The sequence below is a fragment of the Heloderma suspectum genome, chromosome 1 (assembly GCF_057233095.1).
Source record: "Heloderma suspectum isolate Gila_16-S chromosome 1, 16-S_ref, whole genome shotgun sequence".
NCBI lineage: Eukaryota > Metazoa > Chordata > Lepidosauria > Squamata > Helodermatidae > Heloderma > Heloderma suspectum.
The window spans coordinates 384,164,104-384,185,101 of NC_139458.1; the positions used below are offsets into that span (position 1 = coordinate 384,164,104).

Genomic DNA, 20,998 nt, shown 5'->3' on the forward strand with positions numbered 1-20,998 from the left:
GTCGGTTGTCAGCTGTAGGGTGGCGGCGGGGGGGGGGGGGCAAAGGGAGAAGAGAATGCCGGAGCAATTAGCCAATTGGCTGTGGTGGGAGAGGAGCCCAAGAGGCAAAGAGAAATGCAATTGGCGGTGCCCAGAACCCAAATGGCTCCTGCTTGAAAAATAGTGAAGATCAGTGCTTTAGTGTAACAGAACGTTGTGAAAGTGAGAAGGAATGCTGAGAACTGCCTTTTAGACAGATGGGATAGGGAAGATTACCATGACAATTTTAGAATATATGTTATTTACAATGGGTTGCTCGTTAGTTCTCATAAATGTGCAGCTGTTCATATTTAGCCCTCTTTCTATATCCAATATTATGAGACTGGAACCCAAAGGTGCAGCTACCAAGCAGGTCCAGAAGCTAGAATTTAATCCAGGCCTTCTGATGCAAGGACCTCATTCCACCCACCGAGCTGCCCTGGCTTTTATTGCAAATGTAACCCAAACTCCAATCCTAAATCTAGTGTTATGTATTTAGTTAGGAAAGTAGTATTTGTTTTCAACATGACTTCATATTGTTATGCTTATATTTCACCCAAGAAGAACTGATTCACAGGTAGAGGCATCTTGCTAACCTACGGGAATCTAAATGGAAGCAGCAGCAGCTCTGTGCGGAGAAGATCAGAGTGGCCCAGGCTATGCTACAGTCCAGATGGAATTAGAGCTCACTGCCATTTGTTAATGGGGGTGGATTATCGAGACAGATAGCTGTGAATATTCAGGACTTGCCTAGACAGGGAAATGAAATATACTTACACCATGTCAACTAGCTTAATATGGTCTAGCCTGTTAACCTGTATGAAATATCCTACACCAGCCTTCTGCAAACTGGTGCTCTCCAGATGTTTTAAACAACTCCTAGCATTCCTAACCACTGGCCATGTTAGCTGGGGCTGAAGGGAGTTGAAGTTCAAAACATCTGGTGGGCACCAAGTTGGGGAAGGCTGTCCTGTCTTGTGCTCTTTTCTTCAAATACCCTCAAATACCCCACAGGAATGAAAGCTGTGATGTACCATGCATGGATGCCTCTCTCAATTTAGAGCTGCTTATGGTTCATTAGGAAAGGGCAGCTTATCTCTACCTGGGTGTGTGTACATCCTCACATGGAGTTGTGTGAGAAAGACCTCTCACTTTGGAATGGGTTAAAATCTTTTCTTTGCTGCTGAACGGTTAATTACAAAATCAACTAGAGAGTTAAGAGCTTCCCTCACTGACAAGGAAGAGCGCCACAGCAAAGCACAATAAAGTTGTTTGTGAAAGTGGAGAAAAACCGTCCTCTCACAAACCGAGTCTGTGTAAACAAGCACATAAGCCCTCAGGGCAAAGGGCCATTCATGCTCATTTAGGGTTACCCTCTTTCAGTTAATACTGCAGAAGAAGCAAATGTTTACACTTCAGCTTTAAATGTATTGTCACTACTGGACTTACACTTCAAAAGCCTCTTTTTTGTCCATAATGAGAACATATACATGGGAGTACACTGAAAAAAACAAACTAAATAAACCTACAGGTCTATCCAAGTCCAAAAACATGCAGTGTACAAGAGGTCTGGACTACTTACCGATTACATAATCTCCAAAGCCTATTGTGCTAAGAGTAATGAAAGAATAGTAGAACCCTTCTTCATAGGTCCAGCCTTCTATGGCTGTGAACAACAGAGGAGGTAGCAGGAGAAACAGTAAAAGGCCAGCAACCAGCGCACAGGTCCGTGTCAAGACAGCTGCCCCCCTCTAGTAAGACATAAAAAAAACAAAAAATAATGCTTGAAGTAAGCAGACAGAGGGACATAGACTCTTCTATCTCTTATTAAAACAAATGCTGAGGTGGAAAGCATGTCTCGGGAGTGGAATGATTCTGCAGAACAGGGCTATATTCCTACTGCTTAAATACATGGGAAGAACATAATGATCACAGTCCAGAGAAGGTTCACTGGGCACCATCTGTACTAGTGCCGTGCCAAAAATTTCTGCCATATTTTTTCAACCATTCTCATTCAATTTGATAGAAGAGAAATAGCTTCTGGAAAGAAATTCAGTGGTGAAGAAATTTCAGAGAAATTCTCATGGGTTGGGGTCAGGGTTCTTGTGCTTACCTCACTAATGAGTTGGCTGAGGAGTGAGCACAAGTGTCCTGTTTTGCACTGAACAATCATCTCTCTGGCTTCCTGTAACCTTCTCAGCTTCCTACACTTCAATTAAAGTCCAGTATAAGGCACCATGGGGTGATTCCTCCCATAAGGTCTTTTCAGCTCCGGAAGCACAGGCAGCCTGGGAGGCTAGCTATGATTAGGTAAGGTCAAAAACACCACAAAAATACATTATAAAAACAGCCTGGTCTTCTTCACATGGAGCTTTTATCCTGCTACTAAGATTGCTCACTCACGGAGTCCTTTAGATGACGTCATGAATCTCCAGGCCACATCTAGAAGTATTTCCTGGTTATTCCATCTCGACAAGATCCGGAAATAATGAGCTATTTATTTAAGTTGGGACGTTGCGCTATTAAAACAGCCACTAGATGGCGCCGTTTCATGGAACCTTGAAAATAAAAAGCTTGCCCTCTCAGCAATCACGTAGTCGCTGCTGTAAACACGGAAATGGGAAGACTTCAGGTTTTTTCTTTAATGTAAAGGCAGCCCCTGAATGAGGCAGAACAATGGAAGCTGCTTTCATGGGGTGGGTGGGAGAAAACTTTCAGGAAGTTGGAGGACAGATTTTGGCAGAGCACTAACTCCACCTCATCCCTGGAGCTAGACACAACACTAACCCCACCTGCATTGCGTCGATGCAGATTGGAGGCCAGCCAGCAAAGAGAGTTGATGCTGCTGCAGCATGAACCCCCCCCCCCAATTATCAAAAAAGAAAGAAGCTGTGCTACAAGCCCTGCCAATGGGGAGCCCTACCTGGGATAAACTGTTCAGAATTCCTCCTCCCCCTGGAGAAATTCAGTGAAATTGTCTCCCAAATTTCTCTACCCACAAGTAAGGTGGAGAATTTCAAGAGGCCATTTGCACACAGCTCTAATCTGTACTTAATGGGCTTTTTTGGATGTAATGCTCCCAGCATCCTAAACCATGGCTTAGGAAGCCAACAATGAGGGCCAGAAATAAGTGTTGAGTTCATGTGCTCCTCCCCTTGCATGCCAGCTTTGGTGCTGCAATCCTGGACTCTTAAAACCACAGAATAGGGGGTTTATGTCTGATATGGGGGACTGTAGAGTGATGTTGCTTTATGAATCAGGGTCTTAAACCACCATTTGAACCTAGGTAGTAATTCCTCATTTCAGACACAATTACCTAGTTTACATATAATGACAATGCAGAGTATGGTGGGTTGAGTATGGGTTGCCACTGAATCATGGGTTGTTCAATTGTGGGGTGTTGTTACATGCAAACTGGTTTAACTATGGGCTGTTAACCATGAACAATCCAGAGTTCACAACTCAACAACAAACCATGGGTTCTCTTCCTGGGTTGTTCGCGGCTAATAACCTGTAGTTAAACCATAGTGCAAGATTCACATGTAACGACAACCCGCGATTCAACAACAACCAATACTCAACCCATACTCTAGGTTGTCCTTATGTGCAAACCAGGCCAATGAGGAACTATAGTTTAAAGCAGGAGTGGGCAACATATGATCCATGGCCTGCATGCAGTCCCTGATGACCCAAGCTGACCCCTGAAATGGACAACAACAACAACAACAAAATTATGAGTAAAAAAGGTGTCTGTAGTGGCTACAGAGCACCAAAAAGATACAAATTAGCTTGACTGCAAGCTAATTTTGATCCTTTTAGCACTCTGTAGCCAGTATGGGCACCATTAAAAAAAAGAAATATATATATTTTAAAAATCAGTGCCTGTGGGGGGCAAAAATGGCCTCAAACTCCTGCAATTGTCGACTCCTGGTTTAAAGAGACCAGGATTGCAATGTGGAAGCCAGAATACAATGGGGGAAAGTGAGGTGAGGGTTGAGGAGGAGGCACATTGGCCCAACATTCATTCCTAATAAACTATGGATTATTAAGCCAGGTGTGTTACATCCAAACTGGCCCAGTGTCTATGGACAAACCTATGGTCTCAAGGCTCTAATCCTGAGAACACATAAGGCAGAAGTTAAGTGTTAACTCTTAAGCATGAATACCTAGCTGTCTATAATTCCAAATGTCTGTGGACTACACTGCAGATAGTTTTCTATCTGAAGTATCTGCACAGCATCTGATGTTTCTCTCAGCTCCCCAGAGGAACTCAACTCACACCACATTTCTAACTCTTGTGAACATTGGAAAAAACCTTAAAAACATGATAGCATGCTCTGCTAAAACCAAGGAAACCTGGGGGTGTGGTGGCTTTGGGTGGTTCTTTTAGTGCCTAGGAAATGAGGACTTCAGCACACCTCCACATCAGCCCAAGTCATCTCAGGTTATTTGCTCTGTAAGCACCTTGCTGAAGTGAACCTGACCTCTCTTCGCAATGCACTGTTGGCTTGGACTCCATAGGTTGGTTTGTGGAGGAAGGCTGGTGGATCTGTTGTCTGGCTTTCGATCCCTTACAATTCTGTGGGTTTGGCCTTGACTGGTCACCCTGTGACTCAGAGACCTCAATTTACAGATGAGAAACAGAATATTATTCCTCCCAGTAGTTCATGGCTTAGCTTAAATTTGATCTTGGATCTTCCAGGAAAATCCAGTGCTGCTCAAAGCAGATTTAAAAGATACATGACTAATGAGAAGAAACTGCCACAAAAGTGGGTTGAAAGAAGGTTCTCACCAATTAAAGGAGGCAGCACTATCAATTTTAGGACAGATGTTTTTGATGTTCCTTAGCTTTCGTTTACAATTGCTGTAGTATATTTTGTTTTATTTTCTTTCTTTTGTTGATATGGAGAAATGGGGATGGTGCACAGCTGAGGTTTCCCTCCTTCTCCCCCTCTTCAGGATAAGTGGACGTTTCCTGAGTCTATTTTTTAAAATCATTTTTAGGCCTAGGAACCCCTGTTACTGCATGCCAGAAAGAAAACGTCCTAGTCCACTACATACACATTTTCTTTCATTGACATAATTTTTTGAGCTTGTGATAGACACAGATTTTCGCATATGTGCATGCAAAGTTTTGGATTTTGACTTGCAATGCATACAGGTTCCTGCCAAACAGAGGCACAGTGAATGCAATAGAAACAGATCCTTAACCTGCTCTGTGTCTGGGGCTTGTCTGTAAAAGCTGACGTGTTGCAGTGTTTAGGCCCCAGCAGAGCAAATGAAAATGTTGCACAATTTTTCAGGAATACTGTGCACGTTACTCCATCCTAACCTCCTTCAGATAGTGGTATAGGACTGTGTACATGCGTCACGTTTTCTGGATACTTGGAGCTAGAGATGCCAGCAGATAGCTTGAGGAATGTGAGGTCCGCCCGGACATAATATGAGAGGAACATGGAGGGGAAAAGGCAACAGGTAATAAATCAACCTTTTCACGAGAGGAAGCAACAAACAACAACCGCATAGTAAGTGGCATTACATCTGGTCATCTATATTATGTTTTGGTGATGCCTCCCTTTTGCCCCTCCTGATATATTTTACCCCAAGTTTTGCTTTTTGAGTGCAAGTTATGACTCACACCTGCTTACTGTCATCTTTCAGCTTTATATTGCAGCAGCAGACCAAAATGTTCCAAAGTAGTCTGTGTTGAGAAGGAAAACCCTTTTCCCATCTCCAAATCACCCTGCTAGTTGCATTTTTGATACTTAAAAAAAAAGAACTGCGTATTTCTGAATTCCACACCAGTGATATAACAATTTGATGACAAATACCTGAGAAGAAGGGATGAACATCTTCTAGAAGAGTTGGCAAATGATGGTAGCGGGGAGTCAGAACGAAGCAGAAGTACTTTATAATTTATTGGAAAGCAACGGCGTGTTTTTTTATTGGAAAGCAAAGGGGGAAAACACACACACACATTTACACTGCTTCCACATATACACCATCAGGTACCATGTTGGAGGGACATCAGGAGGGAGGCAGGGTTGCTATGGGAAATTCCAGGGCACTATCCAGTACTGATGCTGCACCTCTGCTAATTCTATTGTGCCAGTGGTCCCCACCACTACTGCAACAGGAACTAATGCTTCCTAAAGCAATTCTGGAAACTAGCAGAAATGCTAATTTATGGAACAGGACAGGTAGCTTAGCTGACTTGCCCCATTCTGGAAATAAGTTTCAGCTCATTTCCAGTTGTTTCAGGGACCTCTAGCTTCCTTTTGCACTAGCAGTAGATCCCACTAAGATGGGGACAGTGTAGGATACTGCCCATAGGATCTAACCAGGAAGGAAAATTCCATACTCATAGTCAGCAATCCACATAGCTAGTCCAGGGCATCAGGGAGCTGCAGTAACCTTTAGTTCACAGCTGAGGGTTGAACAGCATCTGTTATCTTCTCCTTTCTGCCTCCCTTGGCAAATCTTGTACTCAGGGAGCCTCTATTGCCTATTCTGTACCGCAGTTTACTTTGCCCAGTTTATTCTGTTTGGGAAGTTTAAACTTTAGGATGAAGCTGGAGGGGGTTAAGGAAAGAAGGGAAATTAAGGGAAGAAAAGGCATGAAAGTTGGGTTAGAGGACTAGAAGAAGGCAGAGAATGGCAACTGTAGTTGAAGGACTAGGAACTCAAAGATGCGGTGCAGGTGCTAGCAGCATTTTCTTAATTTCTGAGCAGTTACCAAATACTGCCTATGTTCCCTAATTTTGCTTTTCAGCCACAGGACCTAGGTAAATGTTTTTTTAAGTTTGTAATCCCCAGATACAAAATTCTTTGCCTTATATCAGAATCCACACTTGCACAAAAGACATGCAGGGTTAGAATAATCTAAGCCGCTAAAACTCCTCATAATCTAGAACAGAACATCAAAACTCTATCATACCCTTTAAACATTTTTTTATAGTGTGAGTGGCCTGTTCACATGTAACAGCAGCAAATTGTGGGTTAATTAACCCATGATTTGCAGGATCACATGCTGCACGCATGCAACCTCCTACAATTAATTCTTGGGTTAACTTTGGGTTGTTTAATCCATGAATAACCCATAGCATCTGGGTTTGCACATCACGGAGCAACCTATAAATGCATATTTAAAGACACAGTGGCACAGCAGCATGCAACCCAGCAAATTAACCCATGGTTTGCCACCATTACGTGCAAACAGGGCCATAGTGTCCAAGTTCACACATCACGGCACAACCTCCAATCAGGTCAATTGGAGGTTGATTATGCAAAGCAGCAGCAGCATGCACAGGGTACATGATCCAGCAAATTGTGGGTTAATTAACTAATGATTTGCTGCTGTAACATGCAAACTAGCTCATAGTATCAGTTTAACAGAAGGTTAAGGCAAAAGCATGTAAATAGTGACAAGTTGAACCTGCAAGAATATGTTGCAGTATGGAGTGCTCCTGTTCAGGATACTCCATTCCATTCCTCCTCCTGGTTCTCTGCTTTTTCTCCTCAACAGTCAGACAGCATTCTGTGGCCATTAAGCACAGTCGGTCATCATTGGGCTCTTTTGACATTTCCCCCCTTAGATTTTTTTCACTTCCTAATTTATTTATTTTTTTAGTTCTGTACAGTCTGGGGTTTCTCCAAGCCTGCTGATACCTCACTCTTGTGCATGGATGGTGCTGTTTTGGCTATAAGCAACAGCACTCATCTTTGAACATTGAAAATAAAAGGAGTGATAGTATTTTATTTATGTTATTATAGTACTAGTAGTAATATATTAATTTACTAGTACTAGAGAACTATTACTATACTAGTATAGTACTACTAATAAATTACCATTCATATAATGTCAGTTGTGTGATAGATGCTGCAGAAAAAATGTGATGTGGTGCCAGTGCAGAAGGGTTATTGGTCCAATTAAGACACAGAAGAGTGGATGGAAGGGATGGACAAAGTGATCACATATATAATGAAGTGGGGAAAAGAAAATGGCAGCAAAGGAAGAGATGAGGTGGGGCTGGAGGTTTTCAAAGGTAGTAAAGGAAAGGAGGAAACTGGAATTGAATGTTTTGTCATAAATTACAGTACCAGAATACTAGGAAAGAAAGCCAAAGAAATGTTCATAGTGCCTATTTGAGAATTCTGTAACAGAAGAATACTTTGTTTTTATGAGTACTCAGTTTGGTGCCATTTTGAGCCACAATCCAAAAATGTTCCGAGGGCTGCAGTCCTAAATACACTTACTAGGGAGTAAGCCCCATTGAATTCAATGGGATTTGCTTCTTTCTCCAAAACATGCTCAGGATTCTGTTGTTAGTGGTTTTAAAATATCGTTTCAACAGGCCAGATAAACACGGAGAGAAGCGAGTATTAATGCCTAGCATTGCAACAGGAGGAGCTATGCGGCAGATTAACAAATTTAAGTCAAAACAGAGACATCAGTACCACTTATATTTCCCTGTGTTAACTTATGAGAGGCCAGCATTCCTACCAGTCAACTCACCCATGCTGGCCAAAATGACACGTAAAGCATCCACATTGCTTACCTGCCACTGGAACTTCTCACCCAGGCGGAAGGCACACAGCTCAACACCAGACAGCATCAACTGCCCTATTCTGTTCAGGAGGACAAGATTTAAGGGGATCCCAAAGAGGGCAAAGAAGATGCACAAGACTTGTGCAGCCACTGTGGTGGGACTCAAGTTACCGTAGCCTGGAAGGGAAGGTTGATAATTAGTTTGACAGGAATGATCACAGTCAGGTGGCTGTAATAGCAAGAATCTGTTTCAGTGTTTTCTGGCAAAAGAAGAGGTCAGAGGTTAAGGGTATGTGAGATGTGGGCCTTTTTGAAGCCCCTGAAGAACTTCTGTGTGACTTATGTGCTCCTGTCAGAGACTCCCAGCTTTCATTGCGTTAAAAAAGATTCTCGCCCATCATGTCAGAGGTAAGCTAGAAAATGAGAAACCAACATACCCTAAAAGCCCAGATACAAGAAGATTATTTGATTTTATTTTGTTTTAAACTTAGTTTTATGTCATTATATTTTATAGTTTTAAGCTTTATCTTGTAAACTGCCCAGAGAGCTTGGGCTAATGGGTGGTACAGAGATGTAATAAAATATATAAATAAATAATCAAATACTAGAAGAAATTGGTATGGGGGTGGCGGCGGCAGGATTTTAATTCTAGGACTGCAGGAATGAGGGGAGGGGAGAAAAAGTTTCACATTTAGGATTAACAGCTTATCTGAGTGAAAGTACTGCATATCCATCAGCTACGGGCACATCACCTATATTCAAGCAAATAAAATTGCTGATGTGAACTAAGGCTGAATCAGAAGCAATATGTACTGAAACATAAAGGACCACTGAAATACTGATGGGACTAACGTCTGAGTAATCAAACTTAGGAATGATGTGCAAAATACTTATTTCATTTTAAACGTTTATATACTGCCCTTCAACAAAAATACAAACAGCAACAAAAAATACTATTAAATAAAACAAAATCAATAACAACAAAAAAAGCAATTAAAGCAGCCGTTAAAACAATTTAAAACTCAGGAGCTCAGTAAACCCAGTTTAAAACGGGTACATTGCCCATAGCTCATTTCATAGGTGCCAGGGCAATGGGTGCTTCAGACTGGGCTGAACTCATAACATAATAGGCCAGTTTATGTGAATCTGTGACAGCTGGACACACTAGTCTGGTTTGCTCATAATGCTGTCCCATAATTTAGCATTAGGAGAATGAGCCACAGCAAGCCTCAGGGGCTGATCACACGAGACGACATGACATGACATCCCATCATGGGTTATTTAACCCACAGTGAGGCTGCAGCATGTGTGGTTGCCATTCTGAATATGCTACCCCTGCTTGGGGTTTGTTGTGTTGTGCAAACCTGGTTAGCATGGCTTGTGTGAGGGTTAAACAATTCTCACATAACCCATGGTCTGTTTTACGGTTAAATAATCCATGATGAGCCATGGCGTGTTGTCTGAATCCAGTCTCAGATTCATGTGCTCCTCCCCGTCTCCCCTTCCAGCATGGCCACGAGGAGATTGGAAGCTTCTGCTTCTATTTTAAGATTGACCAGAGTTCACCATTATTTTTGAACTCTAAACTGTAGTTAATCTTAGTAAAAAGTAAAAACAAGCCAGCTTTGTAAACTATGGTTTGAATTTGATTTGTTCCCACTAGCCACAGCTAAGATCAAGTTTGTCCTGATTTGGAGCTCACAACAAGTTATGGTTCTGAACTCCTCTCTGCAGCCACGCCGGAGGGGGAAGAAGTAGCACATGAGCCCAAGGCTCACTGTAGCTTACCCTCATATGCTAAATCACATGCTAAATGTCCTCGTATGGCCAGCTATACATGTGAATACAATCTCTAAAAGCATTATCCTCCTCCAGTTGCAGTTCCCACCAAGGTAAACCTCTGGCCCTGTCCATGCAAAAATTAGGCTAAGAGCATTCTGCTAAAGGGAATGGACCAGCTCTTTCTATATCAACATTTTCATTACTCCGTTAATAACTTTCTTGGAAAAGATAGAAAATAAAACTACTGTTCCTCCTCTAAACTTTTTTAAACTCTATTTTCATTTGCCAGACGCTGGATTTCTTTTAATGGTCTACCACCCTAGCTAAGCATCTGGTGAGACCTACTCGACTGTTCACAAGCAAAGAAACATGACAAATGTTACCATGACTAAGATGTGCTTGACTGCACAGAGGCAGGTGCCAAAAGCACCGTAGATTACAGGAGCGTCTTGAAATTAGGATATGTTCACATCTGCATGTTTCAGCAGACTCTATGCTCCATTGTAAACCCGCATTAAATTCTACTGATGCACACCGCTGAAATCAATGAGACATTTGCCAGTAGCTACTAGAGGGGGAGGTTAATTCTGCCCAGTAGTAAAAATAGATATACAATGCACTTTCTGATAGAATTGCCTGCTCTTTCTTCTGCATGTCCCTTGAACACTTTAAATAGAAGGGCAAAGCACAAGGCTATTCAAGGGAAAAGAAATGGTCAGAAACCACAGTATTCAATATAACCACAGCGATTAGTGTCAATAAAAACCATTTGGCTTAATAGCACACTATTTACTCCTGTCAGTTCTGAACATTCTTTAGGCAGACACATTTACAAAGTTAAAATTGATTTCAAATGCAAGCGAAATGGAACATTAACTTGTAAGTCCTTCAACTGGATTCTAGGGCCCTGGGGATTCAGAAGCACAGCTGCACAGTCCTTTGCACCAATAGAGCAATTTTTGGAAGTTTATCAGTAGGTTCCTGTGTAACAACATTGTAATTGGCACCATGGAACAGACTGGATTATTAGTGTGCTTTTAAGCAATTCCCCTGATATTGGCTTTCCAAAGATCACTAGCTGTTTTGAGGGGCCTACCCTTTTTATTCTGGGTAACATCATGATATAAAACATAAATCGTTCATTTTTCTTGGGTTCGCGGCAATTTAGAATCTTTGGCGGGAGGGGAGTGTGTGCATGACTGAATGCTTCCCTGTATCAAAAACTCAACTATCCATGGAAAACAAGCACAGGGTTCTATCCTAGCCAAACCACTAGATTTGAATGTTTAGAGCAGTGTTAAAATATTGTGTGAAAGCATTCCAAGATGCATGCAACCCTCCACCTCTTGCATTCTGAAACAACATAATCCACAGCAGACTGAGCCATCAGCTTTTTTTTCTTCCTTAACATGTAAGATCAGCTTACATCAGCTCTGATTCCATTTTAACATTCTGAAAAAAAAAGTTAAATGGGTGCCATGGAGCTCTCTAGAAGAGCAAAATGCGGAACGGTCTGCCCTGCTACACCGCAAGTATGGTTTTCTTTGATCAGCTTGGTTTATATTGGCATGCCCCTTTGTTAGCACAAGGGGTGAAGATGGCAAGCCCTGCACTAAAAACACAAATTATGACATCAACCCACAATATACAAATAGAAGCAGTTCTAAAACAGGATTATGTGGAAAGAGGGCACAGTCCATTAAAAAAAGCTTTACAAGCAACCTTACAGTCCAAAGAGATGATGCATAGGGGATATCCACAAAATCCCACAGCATAGATCAATTTTAACCTATGGGATTTTCAGCTACCTCTTTGATCACTCAGCCAGACCAGAGGTTACAGTGACACCAAAAGGCTAGATGTTTTCTCTTTATCTGATCTTGAAAGGGTGAGGCAGGGATCTGAAGTAGCAATTGTGAGCACAGAGCCATGGAGCATATTTTGACCAAACCAGAGATCTAATCTGGAATAAAATGTTATCTGAGTGGTCGTTAGTAGTTACGGAGTTTGACATCTGTCAAGAGAGTAATTTTTGCTCCAATCCTGGTGAACAGCAGCATGCTGAAATGACAGTTTTGGTACTCTTGAAGATATTTAAGCAGATCCTGGTCATGAACATGAAACCACTGAATTAAAACTTGATCAAGAAGTTCAACTATATCACCTGTCCTGTATCAATATAATGGGGCAGGGGGTTAGCCTGCTACACATGTTAATTAGCTTGGCAAATGTCAGGATCTTTGTGTTATTATCAACACTGCTTTGTGAATAGTCACCACAACAATGTTACATACATTTAACCTGCATTCCTATGGTCCCTGACAGAGCATTCCAGGAGGCATCGGATGTTCTGGATCTCCCCCTCTGAGGACAGAGAGAGAGATCTATCTGCAGAGAGGGAGAACTGACCTCTGATGCTTCCTCTGAGAGCGCTATTCCAAAATCAGAATTCCAGCACTGGAGAGCACAAAAAGGAGTTCCCTGACATGTCACTGAAATGGGGCGGGGTGAGAAGCTGGAGTTTGGAGCTGGGGTAATTCATTTCCCTCCCATTGGAAGCAATGGGAAGGAAACTGTTTAAGGGAGTAGGGAACCTGAAAAAGGACAAAAAATGCAGCATCTCCCTCCCTTCTGCCCTGCTGGTGTGAACTTGGCAGGGATTTGGATAAGGCAATTCCTCAGTCTTTGGATCTCTCCCCACCCCCACTCCCACTGATAGGATTGCTCTGCTCGGCTTTAATGTAATTGTCAATGTCTGTAGTTTCTGCATTTTATTTCCCTCTGACCTCCCTGCTTAGATTTTTCCCCCCTCTATAACCATAAGAACATAAGAAGGGCTGTGCTGGATCAGACCAAGGGTCCATCTAGTCCAGGATTCTGTTCCCACAGTGGCCAACCAGCTGTCAACCAGGAAACCACAAGCAGGACACGAGTACAACAGTACCCTCCCATCCATGTTCCCCAGCAACTGGTGTGCATAGGCATGCTGCCTCAGGTACTGGAGGTAGCACACAGCCCTCAAGCCTAGTAGCCATTGACAGACTTCTCCTCGAGGAATTTGTCTAATTCCACTTTAAAGCCATCCAAGTTGGTGGCCATCATGACATGTTGTAGAAGCAAATTCCATAGTTGAACTATGCTCTGTGTAAAGAACTTCCTTTTATCTGGCCTGAATCTCCCACCAATCAGCTTCATGGGATTTATTTATTTATTTATTTATTTATTTCATTTCTATACCGCCCAATAGCCGAAGCTCTCTGGGCAGTTCACAAAAACTAAAACCAAACAACACACAATAAAACAATTTAAAATATATAGAACATTAAAACCACAATATAACAATACAACCACAATAAAACCTAGCAGCAGTACAGGAGTTTAAAATACAGATTTAAAACAGCAAAGATAAAAATTTAAAAAGCTAAAATGCCTGGGAAAATAAAAAGGTCTTCACCTGGCGCCGAAAGGAGTACAATGTAGGCGCCAGACGAACCTCACTAGGGAGCTCATTCCAGAGCCGGGGTGCCACAACAGAAAAAGCCCTCCTCCTAGTAGCCACCTGCCTCACTTCCTTTGGCAGGGGCTCACGAAGAAGGGCCGCTGATGATGATCTTAAGGTCCGGGCAGGCACATATGGGAGGAGGCGATCCTTCAGGTAACCTGGCCCCAAGCCGTTAAGGGCTTTGAATGTTAACACCAGCACTTTGAATCGGGCCCGGAAATGGACTGGCAGCCAGTGCAGCTGGAAAAGTACTGGCGTAATATGAGCTCGCAGGCCAGTCCCTGTTAACAATCTTGCTGCCCTATTTTGGACCAGCTGAAGTTTCCGGACCGTTTTCAAAGACAGCCCCACGTATAACGCATTGCAGTAATCCAGACGAGAAGTTATCATAGCATGGATAACTGTTGCTAGGCTATCTCTGTCCAGATAAGGGCGTAGTTGGTATACCAGCCTAAGCTGATAAAAAGTGCTCCATGCCACTGAGTTCACCTGTGCCTCAAGTGACAGTTCTGGATCCAAGAGCACCCCCAAACTACGAACCTGATCCTTTAGGGGGAGTGCAACCCCCTCCAGAACAGGTTGAATATCACCTAGCCGGGCAGACGAACCACCCACTAACAGTACCTCCGTCTTGTCTGGATTGAGTTTCAGTTTATTGGCCCTCATCCAGTCCATTACCGTGCCCAGGCACTGGTTCAGAACAGCCACTGCCTCACCTGGTTTTGATGAGAAAGAGAGGTAGAGCTGGGTGTCATCCGCATATTGATGGCACCTCAGCCCACACCTCCGGATAACCTCCCCCAGCGGTTTCATGTAGATGTTAAACAGCATGGGGGATAGAATAGAGCCCTGTGGAACCCCATGGCACAATTGCAATGGCACAGAGCAATAATCCCCCAGCACCACCTTCTGGAATCGGCCATCCAAGTAGGAGCGGAACCACTGTAGTGCAGTGCCTCCAACTCCCAACCCAGACAACCTATCCAGAAGGATACCATGGTTGATGGTATCGAAAGCCGCTGAGAGGTCCAGGAGAATCAACAGGGTCGCACTCCCCCTGTCCCTCTCCCGGCAGAGGTCATCCCACAGGGCGACCAAGGCAGTTTCCGTTCCAAAACCAGGCCTGAAGCCCGATTGAAATGGATCTAGATAATCCGTTTCATTCAAGAGTGCCTGGAGCTGTCCTACAACCACCCGCTCAAGCACCTTGCCCAGGAAGGGGATGTTGGCCACTGGCCTATAATTGTTAACATCCTCTGGGTCCAGGTTAGGCTTTTTCAGGAGTGGTCTAATTACTGCCTCTTCTAAAGCAGCAGGCACCACTCCCTCTCTCAAGGAGGAATTTACAACCTCCTGGACCCAGCCAGACAACCCCTCCTTGTTTGATTTAATAAGCCATGAAGGGCAAGGGTCAAGCACACAAATGATCTCTGGTTCTAGTATTATAAGAAAATAATAATACTTATAGGAAAAAAGTCTCCCTATCCACATGTGTATACCTGTCAATTTAGGCTAACACTTCATGCATCTGATGAAGTGAACTCTAGTCTGTGGAATATTATATTTGTTTGTTTGTTTGTTTACAATATTTGTATACTGCTCCATATCTAGAACAGATTTCAGAGTGGTGAACACAAGACATAAAATAGTAAAAGGATAAAAAGATTAGAACACCAAATTAAAATTATGCTATAAAACAGAATACCAATAAAAACTGTGACTGGTCAATTATATTATATGTCATAAGAAATGTGTTAGCATTTAAGGTGACACAAGACTCTTCGTTATTTTTGGTGGTGAGCAGTTAGCCAGGAACCAGGTTTTGAAAATCAAGCTGGACATGTTTATGGACCAGCAACCTGAACATGCAACTCTAAAGAATTTATTTATTTATTTATTTCATTTCTATACCGCACAATAGCCGAAGCTCTCTGTGCAGTTCACAAAAATTAAAACCAAACAACACACAATACAACAATTTAAAATATATAGAACATTAAAACCACAATATAACAATACAACCACAATAAAACCTAGCAGCAGTACAGGAGTTTAAATTACAGATTTAAAACAGCAAAGAATGAATAGTTAGCCTGGACTGCACATACATGGTGAAAGTGGTAAACAGTAACAAGATGAATGGTACATGCCAGGGGAGGCTGGAATAAATTGAACAAGCCAAGACTAAAATATAAAGGTACAAAGGTCAGTGTTTAAAGTTCAGCGCACAGAAACCAACAATCACATCGCATTTATAAAATGGCATTAAAAGCTTATCATATATATATGAATGAAAAGGAATGTGTGTGTGTTTCTATGTGTCTGTGTAGATAGTATGGGGGTAGATAGATATAAATATATAGATATGAGAGAGAGAGAGAGAGAGAGAGAGAGAGAGAGAGAGAGAGAGAGAGAGAGGAGAGAGGAGAGAGAAGCATTTCCAAGAAAAGCTAGCAAGACAAAACACAGTACGTGAACTATATTTATCTACAGGTGGTAGATAGGAAAAATCTGAACCCCTCACCCTCCAATTTCATGTTTCTCTCTAATTATCATGTTGTTAGGGATGAGGTCCCCTTCATGGATCACTGCCTTGTTGTGGCGAAGGGGCTTGCGTAACTCAGTGAAGCCATAAGCTATGCCGTGCAGGGCCACCCAAGACACCCATGGCAGAGAGTTCTGACAAAATGTGGTCCACTGGAGAAGGAAATGGCAACCCACTCCAGTATTCTTGCCAAGAAAACCCCATGGAACGTATCACAAGGCTAAAAGATATGACGCCGGAAGATGAGCCCCTCAGGTCGGATGGTGTCCAATATGCTACTGGGGAAGAGCAGAGGGTATTTCCAAGTAGTGCCAGAAAGAGTGAAGCGGCTGGGCCAAACCCGAAAGGACACTCAGCTGTGGATGTGTCTGGTGGTGAAAAGAAAATCCGATGCTGTAAAGAACAATATTGTTTAGGAACCTGGAATGTCAGATCAATGAATCAAGGTAAGCTGGAGGTGGTCAAACATGAGATGGCAAGATTGAACATCGACATCTTGGGAATCAGCGAACTAAAATGGACAGGCATGGGCGAATTTAATTCAGGTGACCATCATATCTACTATTGTGGGGAAGAATCCCTTAGAAGAAAAGGAGTAGCACTCATAGTCAACAAAAGGGTGGGAAAAGCAGTACTGGGGTACAATCTTAAAAATGATAGAATGATCTCAGTACGAATCCAAGGCAAACCATTCAACATCACAGTAATTCAAGTCTATGCCCCAACCACTGAGGCCGAAGAAGCTGAGGTTGATCGGTTCGATGAAGACCTACAACACCTTCTAGAACTAACACCAAAAAAAGACGTCCTCTTCATCATAGGGGATTGGAATGCTAAAGTAGGAAGTCAAGAAATCACCGGGATAACAGGCAGGCATGGCCTTGGTGTACAAAATGAAGCAGGACAAAAGCTAATAGAGTTTTGCCAAGAGAACACGCTGATCATAGCAAACACTCTTTTCCAACAGCACAAGAGGCGACTGTACACATGGACATCACCAGATGGTCAATATCGAAATCAGATTGATATGTCCTTTGCAGCCAAAGATGGAGAAGCTCCATACAGTCAGTAAAAACAAGACCTGGAGCTGACTGTGGCTCAGATCATGAGCTGCTTCTTGCAAAATTTCGGCTTAAATTGAAGAACGTCGGGAAAACCACTAAACCGTTCAGGTATGACCTAAATCATATCCCTGATGAATATACAGCGGAGGTGAGGAATAGATTTCAGGGATTAGACCTGATAGACAGAGTGCCTGAGGAACTATGGACGGAGGTCCGTAACATTGTTCAGGAGGCAGCAACGAAATCCATCCCAAAGAAAAAGAAATGCAAGAAAGCAAAGTGGCTGTCTGATGAGGCTTTACAAGTAGCTCACGAAAGAAGGGAAGCGAAAAGCAAGGGAGAAAGGGGAAGATATACCCAACTGAATGCAGAGTTCCAGAGAATAGCAAGGAGAGACAAGAAGGCCTCTTCAAAAGATCTCTTCAAGAAAATCGGACATCTCAAGGGAACGTTTTGTGCAAAGATGGGCATGATAAAGGACAAAGAAGGCAGGGACCTAACAGAAGCAGATGAGATTAAGAAGAGGTGGCAAGAATACACAGAAGAACTATACAGGAAAGATCTGAATGTCTCTGATAGCCATGATAGTGCGGTCACTGAACTTGAGCCGGACATCCTAGAGAGTGAAGTCAAGTGGGCCTTAGGAAGCATTAGTAACAATAAAGCTAGCGGAGATGACAGTATTCTAGCCGAGCTATTTAAAATCCTAAAAGATGATGCTGTTAAAGTGCTGCACTCAATATGCCAACAAATCTGGAACACTCAACAGTGGCCACAAGACTGGAAAAGGTCAGTTTACATTCCAATTCCAAAGAAGGGCAACGCCAAAGAGTGTTCAAACTACCGCACCATTGCGCTCATTTCACATGCCAGCAAGGTGATGCTCAAAATCCTACAAGCTAGGCTTCAGCAGTATGCGAACTGAGAACTACCGGAAGTACAAGCTGGGTTTAGAAGAGGCAGAGGAACTAGAGATCAAATCGCCAACATTCGCTGCATCATGGAGAAAGCAAGAGAATTCCAGAAAAACGTCTATTTCTGCTTCATTGACTACGCTAAAGCCTTTGATTGTGTGGATCACAACAAACTGTGGCAAATTCTTAAAGTGATGGGAGTACCAGACCACCTTACCTGTCTCCTGAGAAACCTGTACGAGGGTCAAGAAGCAACAGTAAGAACCAGACATGGAACAACCGAGTGGTTCAAAATTGGGAAAGGAGTACGACAAGGCTGCATATTGTCACCCTGCTTATTTAATTTATATGCAGAGTACATCATGAGAAATGCTGGGTTGGATGAATCAGAGGTCGGAATTAAGATTGCTGGGAGAATTATCAACAACCTCCGATATGCAGACGATACCACCCTAATGGCAGAAAGCGAAGAGGATCTAAAGAGCCTCTTGTTGAGGGTGAAAGAGGAGAGTGCAAAAGCTGGTTTGAAACTCAACATTAAAAAAACGAAGAACATGGCATCTGGCCCCATCACTTCCTGGCATATAGAAGGGGAAGAAATGGAAGCAGTGACAGATTTTACTTTCTTGGGCTCCAAGATCACCGCAGATGGTGACTGTAGCCATGAAATTAAAAGACGCTTGCTCCTTGGGAGGAAAGCTATGGCAAACCTAGACAGCATAGTAAGAAGCAGAGACATCACCTTGCCGACAAAGGTCCGTCTAATCAAAGCTATGGTTTTCCCAGTAGTAATGTATGGATGTGAGAGCTGGACTATAAGGAAGGCTGAGCGCCGAAGAATTGATGCTTTCGAACTGTGGTGCTGGAGAAGACTCCTACGAGTCCCCTGGACTGCAAGGAGGTCAAATCAGTACATCCTAAAGGAAATCAACCCTGAGTGCTCATTGGAAGGACAGATAATGAAGGTGAAGCTCCAATATTTTGGCCACCTAATGCGAAGAGAAAACTCCCTGGAAAAGACCCTGATGCTGGGAAAGACTGAAGGCAAAAGGAGAAGGGGACGGCAGAGGATGAGATGGCTAGATAGCATCACGGATGCAATGAATATGAACTTGAGCACACTCCGGGAGAGAGCGCAGGACAGGAAGGCCTGGCGTGCTATGGTCCATGGGGTCACGAAGAGTCGGACACGACTGAACGACTGAACAACAACAGGGATGAGGATCAAATTGATGGGTAAACATGAATTTGGAAGAAGATTTAGAAAACTGGAGCTATGTCCTGCATCACAAATTTGAGTTAATAGCCATTTTTCCCCTGATGGAACTGTGGACATATTTGCAAAGGGGGCAGGAGGGACTCTGAAAGGGCATGCTGAATTTTCCAGAAACTGAAGGATACTTTCCCTTCAAAATCTTCAAACATACAAATTTCTGCTCATGTAATGAGGAAAGCAAGATTACTAGTTTGCAGTGAGAGCTGGTGGCGCCGATGTCAGTGGGGCAGTGAATCTGCTCCGGGTTTCAGTCAGAACTCTAAAGGAGCTATTCAAGGTGCTTTGGATAGCTCTTTTAGAGTTCTGACTGAAACCTAGAATGGATTCACTGCCTCACTGACATTGCAGTTACCAGCCTCCACTGCTAGTTTGTGCATATATGTGGTTAAAAATGGACTTGCTGTCCATTTAGGCCCTCCCTATTGTAGCCTGTATCTTAGCTTTGGGGCCGCGGTGGCTTAGTGGTTAAGACGCTGAACTGCAGACCGGAAGGTCGGCAGGACAGCAGTTCGAGACCCGAGTGCTGCGTGACGGAGTGAGCTCCCGTCTTCAGTCCCAGCTTCTGCCAACCTAGCAGTTCGAAAGCAAGAAATTGCAAGTAGATAAATAGGAACCGCCTCGGCGGGAAAGGTAACAGCGTTCCGTGCGCCTCAGTGTTCAGTCATGCCGGCCATATGACCACGGAAGCGTCTTCGGACAGCGCTGGCTCTTCGGCTTAGAAATGGGGATGAGCACCGCACCCTAGAGTTGGACACGACTGGTTGGGGACACCTTTACCTTTTTTTTTTTAACTTAGCCTTCCCTAACCTGGTGTCCCCCAGATGTGTTGGACTACAAAATCCAACATCGTCAGCCAACATGGCCATTGGTCATGCTGCCTGGGGATGATCTGCGTTGTAGTCCAACACATCTGGAGGGCACCAGGTTGGTTGGAGGCTGCTGTAACTGAACTGCTGTTATGTCACAGTGCATTCAGGAACTTTCCATCATGGAGGGAAGTGGGCGCAGGAGTAAAAAAAGCAGGGAGATTAGTCCACAGAACACTGACAAACAAATCTAGCTCACACTGAAGCTCAGTTTGGAAGAGGGAAAGCTTCAGACAGGATCTAGAGACGGGATGGAAGGAGCACTGTCTGATTGGGAGGGAAGGCAAGGTGGGAGGCAAGAGACTGGAAAGTTGAATGGGAAGATAGTCAGCAGGGTCATGGAAGCAAGAAGAGAACCATGGGGAGAAGACAGTACACTAAGAATAGTGCTAAGAAGGAAAGCTCAGAGTGAAGAATGGATGGAAAAGGCAGAGGCTGAGGCTAATGTAGTGTAGAAGAACAAGGGATTAAAGAATGGAGGAG

The 20,998-nt window shown here is 43.3% G+C and overlaps 1 protein-coding gene across 1 annotated transcript in view; it reads right to left on the reverse strand.

Moving 5' to 3' along the window:
• Positions 1-20,998, reverse strand: part of KCNK17 (potassium two pore domain channel subfamily K member 17) — a 50,801-nt gene that overhangs the window by 1,791 nt on the left and 28,012 nt on the right. The window contains exons 3-4 of the mRNA XM_084828532.1: positions 8,577-8,743; positions 1,601-1,769 (exon numbers count right to left, since the gene is read on the reverse strand). Coding sequence (XP_084684658.1) covers positions 1,601-1,769; positions 8,577-8,743 — 336 coding nt within the window. The remainder of the gene's footprint in view (positions 1-1,600; positions 1,770-8,576; positions 8,744-20,998) is intronic.